The sequence below is a fragment of the Opisthorchis viverrini genome (assembly GCF_000715545.1).
Source record: "Opisthorchis viverrini unplaced genomic scaffold opera_v5_40, whole genome shotgun sequence".
Lineage (NCBI taxonomy): Eukaryota > Metazoa > Platyhelminthes > Trematoda > Opisthorchiida > Opisthorchiidae > Opisthorchis > Opisthorchis viverrini.
In genome coordinates, this window is record NW_008751694.1 from 66,302 (window position 1) to 76,066 (window position 9,765).

At 44.3% G+C, this 9,765-nt stretch overlaps 1 protein-coding gene across 1 annotated transcript in view; it reads right to left on the reverse strand.

The window, feature by feature from the left end:
* The window catches only part of T265_13110 (hypothetical protein), a gene marked incomplete at both ends in the record, with an annotated part of 76,583 nt that overhangs the window by 30,524 nt on the left and 36,294 nt on the right, over positions 1–9,765 (reverse strand). The window contains 3 exons of the mRNA XM_009167263.1: positions 831–1,032; positions 2,749–2,973; positions 6,044–6,455. Of these exons, the coding sequence (XP_009165527.1) occupies positions 831–1,032; positions 2,749–2,973; positions 6,044–6,455 (839 nt within the window). The remainder of the gene's footprint in view (positions 1–830; positions 1,033–2,748; positions 2,974–6,043; positions 6,456–9,765) is intronic.

Sequence of the window (9,765 nt, forward strand, 5' to 3'; positions counted from 1 at the left end):
ATTTTACGGCATTCCTCGTATCTCTCCCAATATCCGGAAAACCCAAACCCGAACAAAATTCCAAAACAACAACCGAACATTGGTTGTTAGCACTGGAACTTGAAGCGGTAAGGACCTATATAGAAATCCTAAGATTCTCGGTGTGGCGACCAAGAACACGTTCTTAGGATGGACATAATTGACCGAGACAGCAAAACAGGATGGCACTGCTAAGAGGACTTCATTACAGACCTGTCCGATAGGGTACCAGTATGGTCGGATACCCTCTGTAAATCTTTCACCCATAGAAGTGGAACACATGGATACAAAGTAGGAAACGACAATAATTTCACGGCATCCCGTTTGATATCAAAAGCTACCAGCTCAGACTGCTAGCGGATGGCCTGCTCAACGTGAGCTAACTTCTGTGGTTAGAGAAGGAAACTCTTCTTACTTACGAATCGGCGCCCTATTTTGCTGGTGTTAAACAGGTTGAGTTGTTACCACATTCCGGATTAATCCAGTAAAACTCTTGTCATCAAAGACCAGCTGGAACCCCCGATGGGCGTAGAGAAGCACTTGAAAGACTTACTGTATAAGCTGCTACACGTCCGTAAACAGACACTACGGGAAATGTTCAAAAACTTCTCAGACGTATCGCCCTGGTGACATCAACAGTCAATTCGCAGACCCAGTAACTGGTAACGCCAGGAAAGTTTCAGAAGACCATTCGCATTTGTGTGTGGTTTTTCTTCAAACTTTTAACGATTCAAGAATACAAGATCAGACTGGGTCGAATGCGAGACGAAATACGTAAGAAGCGTAAATTATAGACCCAAGATTGGACATACCTGGGATATCTGTGTAGATCTGATGAAGCTTTGTGAAAGGACCAAATCCTGCCCGAGTACCAGATGCAATACGTAGGGCGTAGCATGAATTGGGATCAAGTACACCAAATGTGAACTCCTGTTTTAACCAGCCAATCTGTTGCATTCTAAGACGAAGTGACTTGTCCGGTTCACTTTTCTGATTCGCCCCACACGGATAAAGCTGTGAAGGGGAATGAATAACTATAAGTTTTTCTTCTACGTTGTTGCAGGATATGTAGTGTTCTCATTTATCTTTTATATCCAATTGAGGGATATGTGGTGTTCATGATAAAATTACCCAGCGGGTTTCAAGCTTCTGTGGCGCTACCTGACTGGGATGTCCTGACAGGCAGGTCAATCGAACGTCACAACCGAGAAGGTTGTTGGGTCATCTTCGAATGGTCGGATGTATCAGTCATGTCGCTCAAGCGTGAACATGTTCGCTTGTTCGGACGTGAAAATTCTAATGCGTCCGGCATGCGCTGGTGAGTTACTGGCAACACGCTCGCCTTGCACGTCAGGCGTCCGGAGTTCAAACCCCAGCAAGCCCAAGGTTATGCACCGCTGATGAACTAGCTGATGGGCTAGCACCAGGTAACTCTAAACTCTAAAACCCTAAACTTTCTTCCTTCCACTGAAAAACTTTATTTAAGTTGGCTGACATGGTTGTAGGGCAGTGAAATACCGAAATGCTATGCTCGTGTTGCTGTCACTGATGCTATTGATGCCAGTGAACTATAAGATAGAGAAGATCCGGATACAAAACCGCTGACCATTCTTTCTTACTTTGTCCCACCGCAGACAGAAGATTCTGCGATAATTAAGACGTCCTCCACTTCATCATGGACTGATAAGCGGACGGGCAGTCGGAGCTAAAAACAAATACCGTGTTAGACCGAAAGCAGATGAACCTTTGCAGTACAGTTCGCTGCATTTCATGACGGTTTGATGTGGCATACCGCGGAGTACAAGTGAATTGAATAGGTTTAATTGAGGTTGAAAAGAGCAAACGCCTCCAAAAAGATTCGTTTTTCTGATGCGGAAAATAAGCCCCCTGTTTGGTTCCAGTCCTACCAAGAGGAAAAAACCCGAATCCTAACGGGTTTTCGCAAGAATATACAAAATGACAAACAGTAAAATCCTTTTTCGAAGTGCTAATGAATTTTGTCTTGTTAGTGCAGATTTACTCTTACCTGAAGTGCCAATCATCGGTGGTGCGTACTTTACGAATCTACAGAGAGATTCGAACTCACGACTACCATTCATTTGGTTAGCAGTGTGGTGCACATCTACTTGGATTATGCAGTGCCACTCATCCTTTTTAAGAGAAGCCGCCGCTAGATCGCGCAATGAAATGAAGTGCGCGCTAACGACACCGCTGCTTAGCCGTGTTAGTGTATGATAACTCCCAACTGTTAGCTGGAAGTCAATGCACTACTGATAACTCTCAGTAAGGAAGAAGCAGCTGGCTTATCAATGTGGATTGACTTTGCCCTAAAGGACTACAGACACAGTTACAGTTCGAATAAGTTAGCCCAATTGCATGAAACGTTTCGTTGGAGAAAGCTTTCCACAATGCAAAGTTATCTGCATAGTAATCAGCAGATGGAACAGAGGTACCATCCTGGATTTCCAAACCTGAACTGAACAAGAAACGTTTCATCAAGAACCATCAAATCTGGTGACATTAAAAAGCATCCTGCCATGTCTGTTGTGTATCAGAAAGCCCAAGTTGTACGCGACCTTTTACCTTTCGGCAACGAACATTTTTCCTAAACAAAACAGGCATTCCAAATACACTGAAGACATATGAACGTATTTCAAGGTAGAAGAACCCCGTATTACCTATTAAACTCACAAAAGAATGAATGACATATGCATGGGGTGAGGATCTTACCTCTAACTTATATTGATTAATCTCTCCACCAGGATACGGCCCATTACGCCACCAGACTGTAATAGAAGTGTTGGTTGCTGAGGTTTTTGTTATCACAGGTTGATCAGGTTCACCCTCAGCCGTTTGAACCAGTAGTTGTGCCAGAGGGCCCTGGTATTTTCCATTGCGGAACGCCACAGAAATATTGTAATGTGTATAGGGTCGTAAATTCGGTATCGTCAAAAGCTGTGAAGTGCAGAAAGCGGTAACAGAACTGACGCAGTGCTAGGACGATGAATATCACGTAAATCAGTAGAAAGTTTATCAGCATGACCGACGCTGGTTGTGTCCACTTGTACGACAACCATCGTGGTAAAGTAGCTGTCAGATGGTTTTATTTACCCTCCAAAGAGGGTTTTCTCTAGTGTTCAGCAGCTTTGGTCTGTCTTATGAAGACTTTGCTGAACTTTGATGTGGTTCTGCAGACTAGAAGTCAGCATAAGGAATGAAAAAGAATTCATCAAAGTTTGGAAATTTAATCGGTGTCAACCAAGAACTCAACTGAATCTCTTGTTCGCACTGCCTCATGCTTCAGTGAGCATATGCTCACTCGCATATACTCCTCGCAAAACACGCTACTCATAGAGCTGCCGAAAACTGCTCCAGAGATCAACACAGGTAACTTCTTTCTTCGAACTCATCAGGTAAAGCGCAGCTGCTGAATACCATAATTTGCAAATGACTGTACCGTCAGCTGCATACAATTAGATGTTTCAGAAGAACACGAGGTTGATGAAAACTCTAGGTGAAACAGGAAGTAAAAGTGTTTTCTGCAATTTATGAATTGTGGGTCCTTCCGAGAAAACATACGTTTCAGGGTTACTGAAACGCTGGAAGGCTGTGGTCTAAAACACCCAAAAAACGGCGATGGATTACTCAAACAACATCCCTATTTCCGTGTCTTATTACAAATGGACGGTGTGATGTGGATCCCAGCCGAAGCAGTGACGCGCGCAAAAACCTAGTAACCATACTGAAAACCATATACCATATACCATATGTCCCCAGGACAAAAGCAATCAGAAGGCATGATAATGGACTCAAACGGCGGTGTAATTCCTTCGTGTTCACTTAAGAGTCAAAATGCCTGGAAAAGTCATTTAGTGTATCCAAAACGTAGGATCGTAACATCTAATTCTCGAACGCTGTTCTGACTTTAGGCTTTCTATATATCTTTTGGGATATAAAAGCGTTCCATTCACCTTAGCGTCTTTCTTTGAGCTGCGAAGTGTGTTCAACAACCGTATATCCTACAAAATCTTTTTATGGTTAAGCCAAATGGTGGAGTAATTCAAGTGAATCTTCCTGAAGAAACCACACTGCCTAAACATTGGCCGTAGTCGGAATCAACAAGGTTTTCGTCAATGGCGAGAGGCCAGAAATTCTTCAGCACCATCCTTGTTTTCACATCAACTGCAAAATTTCTGTCAGCAGACATCCAATGAACGAAATTTACACAGCTTACACCAAGAATGGACACTGCAATTAAAAGGGAAAGTTTTCGCAGCATGAAATCTTTCTTTCTCAATGAATCACCCTGAAAAAGGCTTACGCACCTCCTAGCAAGAAACGCCACCGTAAGAACAACCTTCGCGTAGGATTCAAAAACAAATTGTTTCTAATAATGGTACCCCAACATCCCCTCACACCAGGATGATTTTCCGTATATTTTCTGAATGGATTGATGGACTGGTTTATCATGGTAACCAACTGGAAAGCGTCATTCAATTACAAAATCTAATGAAGACACTAGAGCCGAAATTTGAAGAAAAGCAGCCCAGTAGAGTTCACTGGTCACCAACTATCGGTCGCTTTGTCGTGGTATGACAGTAAATCCTCCTGATATGTATCTCCATCTTGGAATTATTTTTCCGGTACAAAAATTTCAATTTCAGTTGCGAACATATTTGGTAATTTCTCGAGAGAAAACACGCTGCCAGAAATATATTTTGGAGCGCCTCAATTGTTTTTTTCCTATCAGAGGAATTGCTGTGGTTATTATATTGTTCCAACACTGTTTTCAGTTCCTTAAAATAATCATCACAATAGTAATCATACTCGTCATGGACAACATGACATCAGTGTTCAACACTAAGGCTTCGCTGCCATGCAATCATGATTTATTTGAAAGCCTTACTGTGAAAAAAAACAATAAAGGTGGACAGAGAAGGGATTTAGTGCTAGCATACTACAATCCATCCGACGTGCCTACACTTGCACAAACTCATTCAGGTAATCAGGATGGAAACTGACAACAAGAACGCCATCGACATCGATTAGCAGTCATATCCTGCAGCGCCTCCAACCACGCGCATTGGGGAACACGCGGTTCCTAACCTGGAAGGCAAGTTGCTCCAACAGCACCCGAACGTTTCATCATATTTTTCATGCCCCTCTACTACCTCTGCTTCTGCCACTCTGAAAATCTACCTGATGAGCCCCAAGAAGGGCGAAACCGGCCGTAGGCTGTCGAAAGGTTTTCAGTAACCTTGTGAGTAATTTCCTTTATAAAAAATAGACCAGTTCTTGTTTTTCTGTTTCTTCGAGATGTTTCTTCATACAAGAACTGCGTGGACGAAATATACTGGTGTTGCCGTCACTGAGATTTATGACTCTTACTTTTGTTCCGTAACAATACCACATTGTGAAAGTATTTATTGGATTAGATCATAATCGTGTCAGTAATGAGTGCCTAGAGAAAGATAATCGTATAAAACATACTGGGTAGTATCACATTGTAATGACAAATAAACAGTTTGGTAATGACATCCTTTTGGTGCCTAGCTGCCATGCCACCCGAAGGAAGAACGAAGGCTGTAGTATTGCCAGGTTGCCCAAGCCTACAGAGGAGCAGTTGACAGGTGTTCAAGTTCGCGCTTTAACCGGTGAGCTATCTCGAGTTTAACATCACAATACTTCACTGCATACCAATCTATCTCTTAGCAAGACTCGCCTACAGGTGACAGAGCGAAATGGGGCAAAATGGCCCAAGTGGTTAGAGCGCGAATTTACTGACCGGAAGGTCCGTGATTCGAACCCGACCTCCGCCGCTCAACTTCCCCTGTCTAGGCTTGGGAAACCTGGCAGTATCCCAGCTCTCGTGCTTCCTTCGGGTGGCATGGCAGTTGAGCACCGGGAGGGTGCTACAGCTGAACGACAAAGCGCAACACTGAAAAGAATCCCCAGTGTGAGGAGGTGCCTCTAAGGAAGAAAGACCAGTGGAGTGCACATGAGTGCCAATTACAAAAGAACCTACTTGATCGTCGTCAGGAAGAACAGGAAACAAGTGTTCGCCAACAAGCCGATAGGGTTCCACTGTAGAAACATACACAACATAACTGCTCAACGGTCCTCGAAGTAAGGATTGCAGATGGCTGTCCGAATCACCGCACTCTGAGGTGTTCTGACCAGGCGGATGAAGCTCCAACAATTTGGAATGTTCCGACCGAATAATCACAGACGTTCTTGATATGTTGTGTGCGTTGATTTGTGGTTGTACCTCTGGTTTTCCCCGAGATGTGAGGGCATAAAATGGTCTCGTAAATGAACTCCAACCAACGTCATTCAACGCTCGAAGGATGATATGATAGCATCTGTACGCTTCCAACCCGACAAAGGTCATTGTGTTCAATGGAGCAGAAACGTTCACCTCCTGTACGAGGATATCCCTAAAATGGAGAAAATAAGGTATTTCTAAACATTTCGTAAAAACTTGACCACATGCCAGTCACATGCTCAACGTTAGTATACACGCACCAGAACGCGAGTATTTGGTAAAGTACGCTGAGCTGTAATTTGGCGTGACCAAGATGCAACTGAATACTACCAGAATCGTTCGTTTATGATATTCTTCAAATGAATTTGTCGAACAAGAGCTGTCTCATGTTCTCTTGGGTATGATACACGACACAGCAGATTACTGGAAGCTCTACAATGGATAGATACCAACTAAACTCCCCCTGGGGCTCATCAAATAGTGTGCTACATCAAGAAAACATTTCGACATCCGGAAGATTGTGCCAAACGAAAATATGGGACGGTCCCTGCGCAAGGCATCCATTTTTAAGGGTGTCATAAACGAGAGATTCAGCTGAGTCACTTGATAACGCCTACTTACTTTGCAAAGAATCGTGTCTCACTGCTCGCGTACACTTCGCTGTTCAGTTAGAACATAAGTTTGACGCCTATCTAACAAGTACACAAACAAGCTAAAGCTGGTAGTTGGTTGTAGGATAGTTTCCGGCAACCTTATCAGTTGCCATGTAAAGAAAATATATAGCCATGGGGCCTTTCCCAAGAGAGAATGGCACCATTCTCATTATATGGTACAGTCATCGTTAATGACAGCACGACATCAGCGTTCATCACTGATGCTCCGTTCACGTATAACCATGATTTACTTGAAAAGTTTATTTTGAAGAAAAGAAGAAACGTGGACGGGGAACTGAGTTGGTGCTAGCTTACCGCAATTATTTCGAGAGGCTTACACCTCTGAACACCCATTCAGGCAACCCAGATATAAAACTTGCACTCCCTTAAAATTTATGTGTGCAGTGTCTCCGAAACACACACAAACAAGACGTAAGCGACGTTATGCACTTTAAAACGTCAAGAAAAAACTCAGCTCTTTCATGTTTCTCTATGTATGTCCAGTGATCCAGAAGCGATGAATCGTAGAATACGTGTTGTGGGAATTGCAGTCACACCCAGTCTCTCAAACACCAAGTAGTGAACAGCCTAAGGAAAGACCAAGAGCTCCGGTGGACATCAAAAGCTCAGGAGATAGAGAAGGCCATCGGAAACTGATACGATCGATTGGCCCTAGGAAAGTAACGAGCAGTGACACGATAAGTGAAAAAGGCGGCTCAATAATCCACTCACAAAAACGTCGACCGGACAGATGAACCGAACACTTCGAAGAACAGTTTAGCGGGCCTCCTGCAACAAAGCCTGTATAGATAGTGCATACGGGCAAATGTAATGTAAACCTTTATCGGCCGTTGGAAAAAGAAAGCAAGCACGAATACCCATCCTGAAAAGTTAGGAGGCACGGAAAACGGGCGCTCTATATCCAGCCCTCTTCAAGGAGGGCGGAGAATCCCTGTTGACCTGGTGCGATATGCAGCGAAGAGAAAGCGCCTGAAGAAAGGGGCGCGTCGATAGTTATTTCTATCTTCAAAAAGAGTATGCGGACACTATGCGAAAATCGCTGTGGCATCAGCCTGGCAGCTGTAGCATCGAAGGCGCTGTCTGGTCTTATCCTTCGAAGTTTGACTGAACGCAGAGAGAAATAGATCCGTGAAAACCAGACTAGATCCCGTTCTTCAAGAGAATGGATCAATCACATATTCACACTCGGACAGATTCCGGAACAACGATACTGCTTTCAGCAACCAACACTTGTGGTTTTGTTCGGTAGACCGGTAAACCGTCATGTATTATGGCAGTGTCTGTGGAGAATAGGCGTCCACCATAAATTCTAAAATCTCCTTAACCCATCGCGGACGCCTGAGGGAAGCTATCGCAGGAGTTCACCACAAAATTTGATATCAGACAAAGGTGTCCCCCTTCACCTTTCCTCTTCAACTTCGTAACTGGTATGATTATGGAACACTCAATAACAGCCTCTTATGCCTGTGGAGGGTCGAAATGCTCCCAGGGCATTCGCATCAGTGTTGAACACTGATGTCATGCTGTCGATGATGATGATTCGCTCCAAGATATCGAGTACGCAGGATACGTGGCTCTTCCTGCATCTGACGCCATCGCAGAGCAAACAGTATTGAACGATCTGAATAAATCTGCCTCATGGTTTGGCATGCGCCTCACACCTGCAAAGTGTACGGGTGCTACTGGGTGGGCTCGAACCCTAGCCTAATGCTTGCGGATGAGCCGGTTGAGATAGTAGATAAATTTGTGTACCTGGAATCACGAAAGATGGATTGGGAAGGTGAGAGCAACTTTCGTGAATCTGCATCACCTGTGACGTAGAGGTGACATTAGCTTATCCGTCAAGGGTCCAGTTTACAATGCTGCGGTTCGCCCCATATTACTAAACGTGTGGAAAAAAACCTGACAGTTGCGCGCAGAGGACACCAAAAACTATCAGCGTCTGAACATCGACGTCATCGGAGAATTGTCAGTCTGGTAGGGACATGGGATCAGTAACGCTGAAGTAGGTCGAATGGTTTTTGGACGAATTAACTCGTTCATGATACATGAACTGACGACTACCCATAGGTTGTGCTGGCCTGGTCACGTGCTCCGTATGCTAATTAACCGGCTTCCCCGAAAGGCAGTTTTCGCACAACCACGCGAAGGGTGGAAACGAGCCAGGGGAGGTCAAACAATGACTTGGCAGTGAAGTATGAAAACCATTACCAGCAGACTCAGTTGCGCTGATCATTGCCGTCTCGCTGAATGAAGACGTCGAGACCGCACACATCAATGGTTAGATACAAGTCAGACATGGCCTGGTTGAGCCCTTAAGAGTGCTTATGCATTCAAGTTGTTGCCTTCAACGCCCAGCTTCCCTTCCGGTTTTCCGAATGGAAAGTCCACTGACACGTTTTTCCGCATCAATTATGTCAGCCACCGTCTCCAAAGCGTAGACATCTACTCAACCTCTCCAAATCATCAGTGAACGAAACTGCGGTAGCCATAACCACCATACGACAAGTACACGTATGTTACAGCTGATAATAGTGATGTCCAGGAGCATGAGCTTGAAGGTGATGGGTGAAAAGCGAATTTGAAAGATATGTGGGCCTTTTTCCCCTCCTGCATGCCCCAAGTCGACAAGGCTTTCGTCATCAACCAAGTGAACAAGAGGAAACCATTTAGCGGTCGTCCGTCACGAAAATGAACAGAAAAGGAGGGAGTCATTATCATGTGAGGACAACACATTTTGTAGGAAGGCCTTTGGAGAGATCCGCATATACATTCACACACAAAAATTTCGGAGCTTTTCATTGTTCA